This window comes from Chlorella variabilis, assembly GCF_000147415.1.
Source record: "Chlorella variabilis unplaced genomic scaffold CHLNCscaffold_12, whole genome shotgun sequence".
Lineage (NCBI taxonomy): Eukaryota > Viridiplantae > Chlorophyta > Trebouxiophyceae > Chlorellales > Chlorellaceae > Chlorella > Chlorella variabilis.
In genome coordinates, this window is record NW_005435076.1 from 913156 (window position 1) to 916104 (window position 2949).

Here is a 2949-nt window from a genome sequence, read left to right on the forward strand (position 1 = left end):
CGCGACCCCAAACCCCGGCCGTTGCAGGCGGACGGGGGCAGCACACGCGAGGGACGGGTGGGCAGGGGGAGCTTGCGGGCGTGCAGCTACCGCCGCCGCCACCGGGCAGGCGTGCAGCTGCCCAAGGAGAGCTGGGCTGCACGGCCGAGGCTGGCCCGGGCGCGTGGGCCTGCAGCGCAGCCAGGCCATTCCCCCTCACGTCGTGGTGGTCAGCTGGCCGCCCGGCGCCAGCCCGTTGGCCATCCACCCCTCAAACAGCACCGGCGCCATCTCGGCCCGCGCCAGGTAGATGGCGGCGGTGTGCGCAGCAGGGCCGCCGCCCACAATCGCCACGGTGACCTTCTGGTGCTGCACGCACAGCGGGCCAACAACAGGATGGGATACGCACAGCCTTCCTCTGTTACGCACACCTTCCTCTTCTGCCGATCAGCGAAGCGGTATTCCCTCATGGGCGCAGCCACCCACCTCACGCGTGTCCTCTGGATCCTGCTTGTCCTCGTCAAGGTATGCCACAACATGAGCCGAGCGGCACAGCAGTCGCTGCCGCAGCGCTGCGCAGCTGCTGCCACGTGTGCTGCCAACGTCCGCTTGCAACGGCCGGGGTTGGGGTCGCGCTGCAAGGCGCAAGAACAGAGGGGCAGCGTGGCAGGGGTCGTTCGTGCAGAGCGAGGACACAAACAGGCGTCACAGTAGCGTCAGCGAGGAACAGGCCAAGCGGCGGGCCAAGCGGCGGCGGGCCAAGCGGCGGCGGCGGCGGCGGCAGTGATGGTGGCCGCCACCCGCCCCACCCTCCACGGCAGCCAAACCCTGACGGCTCGCGCGACAGCTTGCAGCACAAGGCAGCCGCAAGCAGAGACGGGGCAGGCGGGGGGACAGCATTAGTCAAGGGGCTCACCGTGAGCGCGGAGAGGACCTAGCAAGGCTGGCAAGGCATATGTGCGCTGGGGGTGCGTGGCACACGCGCTGCTGAGCAGCGCTAGACAAGTTGAGGGCATCTTGCGTGCCTATTGGTGCACAAAACAAGCTTCGGCGCAGAAAATTGACGATCAGCTTGTCTCACAAAGCTGGCAACAAGATGACCTGGGCGGTCCATGCAACACAGATGTCTTGATGCCAGGCGAGCGGCGGCGGCTGGGCAGCCGCGCGCGGGGACACCAGCCGTGGGGATTCTGTCGCAGGGGCGCCTGATCCAGGCATAGTCGTGCCAATGCAACGACCATATCCTGTACCGAGCGTTCCCCTTGCCCTTCTGACCGTCCGCCCGGTTCACTAGCGCACAATCACAGTGTGCTGACGGTCGTGCCGCTGCTCAGCGGCAGCGTACCGCGTGCGCCACTTGCATCCGCTCAGCAACGCCCTCCCCGAAACCGCTGGCAGTCATTTTGTGCTCCTCTTCCCTCTCAGTTACCATTTTGCTGCTCACCCCGCACGAAAAGGCCATGTCTCGCAGGGCATCTGCCGCGGTGCTCTTGTTGGCTTGTGTGTCGTGCCAGGCAGTTCTCGCGAGAGGTTGGTCCCCAGCACAGCGCTCTAACAGTCATTCTAGAAGGGGTTCGCAGCACCCAGCGCAACGCTGCGGCTGCTGGTCAGCGGGTTGTGTCGTAAGTGGGCTCATGTCTGCCGCTTCCGTGCGTCTCCACCCTTGCAGGAAAGACCGAGGTGGGCATATGACCGAAATGTACTTGCGGATGCATGGCGGCTCCGCTGGCAGTCCTCCGCCCATCCCCCGCCAGCACCCTCCCGCCCTGCTCGCGCTGCGGCCCGCCGCCGCTTCCTTGGCCGTGCTTCTTTTCGCTGCACACAAACAACTGCACACCTGTCTGTGACGCCGCCACCCTGCCACAGTGCGACGACGCACGCTGTGCGGCGTGCAACAAAGAGGGCACCCTCTGCAAGCAGTGCGCTGACGGCTGGGGCTTCGATGCCAAGCACGATTGTGTTCGCTGGTGCGTGCCGGCTGGCGCAGCGGCGGAGCACGCATCTACCCGCACTTGGGTGGTCAAATCAGAAGGTTTTCCCTGCCTTCCTTCCAGCATCTCTTGCCCCTTCTGACTGTGCAGCACCGACCCTCTCTGCTCCAAGTGCGGTCCGGACCCCGGAAAGTGCAGCCACTGTGTTGTGTTCCATATCCGGAGGCGCAGCCCACACAGCGTGGACAAGCGGCCCGTCTACAGGGATGCCGCCGGGAGGTGCCAGATCTGCGCGCAGGATTGGTACAGCGGTTGTGTGGCCTGTGACAGCCGTGGGCGCTGCAGCCAGTGTGGGGCCTCCACGGTGCCTGAGTACCGATTCTTCAGCGGTTACCGGCCCAGCCCTGTGAACGACGTGTGCATAGGTGAGCCTGCTGGTGCTGGCACGCTGTGTCATTCATTCATTCATTCATTCATTCAGCACACAGACCGGCCGCCTCTTGCTCGAGGGCGGCCCACTTTGGCCTGGGCAGCCCGGGCCGCCCTCCCCCCGGGCGCATGTTCAGTGTTGGAGGGGTGTGCCCAGCGATAGGGGGCCCCTGAAGGCATGCGCCGAGGCCGGGAAGCGTGGTTCGGCGCTGCTGCACGCTTGGCGACTTGAACAGAACCGCGTGCCGCCGAGCTGCGGCTGCAGTTTCCGGCCCACAGTCTACGGCCGCAGCCACGGGACTCGGCGGCACGGCGTTTGGGCCCAAGCTTGCTGCTGCCGCCGCCGTGCCTGGGGGGCAGCGCGGCGGCGGCGGCGGCACGCTGCGACGCCCCCGTGCCGCCGAGCTGCGGCCGTACCTTCCTGCCAGAAGCCCACGGCCACAGCCACGGGACTCGGCGGCACGGCGTTTCGGTCCACGGCTTGCTGCCGCTGCCGTCGCAGGGCTGCTGCCTGCGGCGGCGGCGGCACGGCGGTTGGGTCCACGGCTTGCTGCCGCTGCCGCCGCCGCAGGGGTGCTGCCTGCGGCGGCGGCGGTAGCGCACGTGGCAA

At 67.1% G+C, this 2949-nt stretch overlaps 1 protein-coding gene across 1 annotated transcript; it reads right to left on the reverse strand.

Annotated features, from left to right (window-relative positions):
• Window positions 1–195: 195 nt before the first annotated feature.
• Window positions 196–449, reverse strand: CHLNCDRAFT_134896 (hypothetical protein; the record flags this gene model as incomplete). Its single annotated transcript, XM_005847082.1, has 2 exons — window positions 196–348; window positions 411–449. 2 exons carry the CDS (start codon window positions 447–449, stop codon window positions 196–198), a joined length of 192 nt encoding a protein of 63 aa, XP_005847144.1.
• Window positions 450–2949: the final 2500 nt, after the last annotated feature.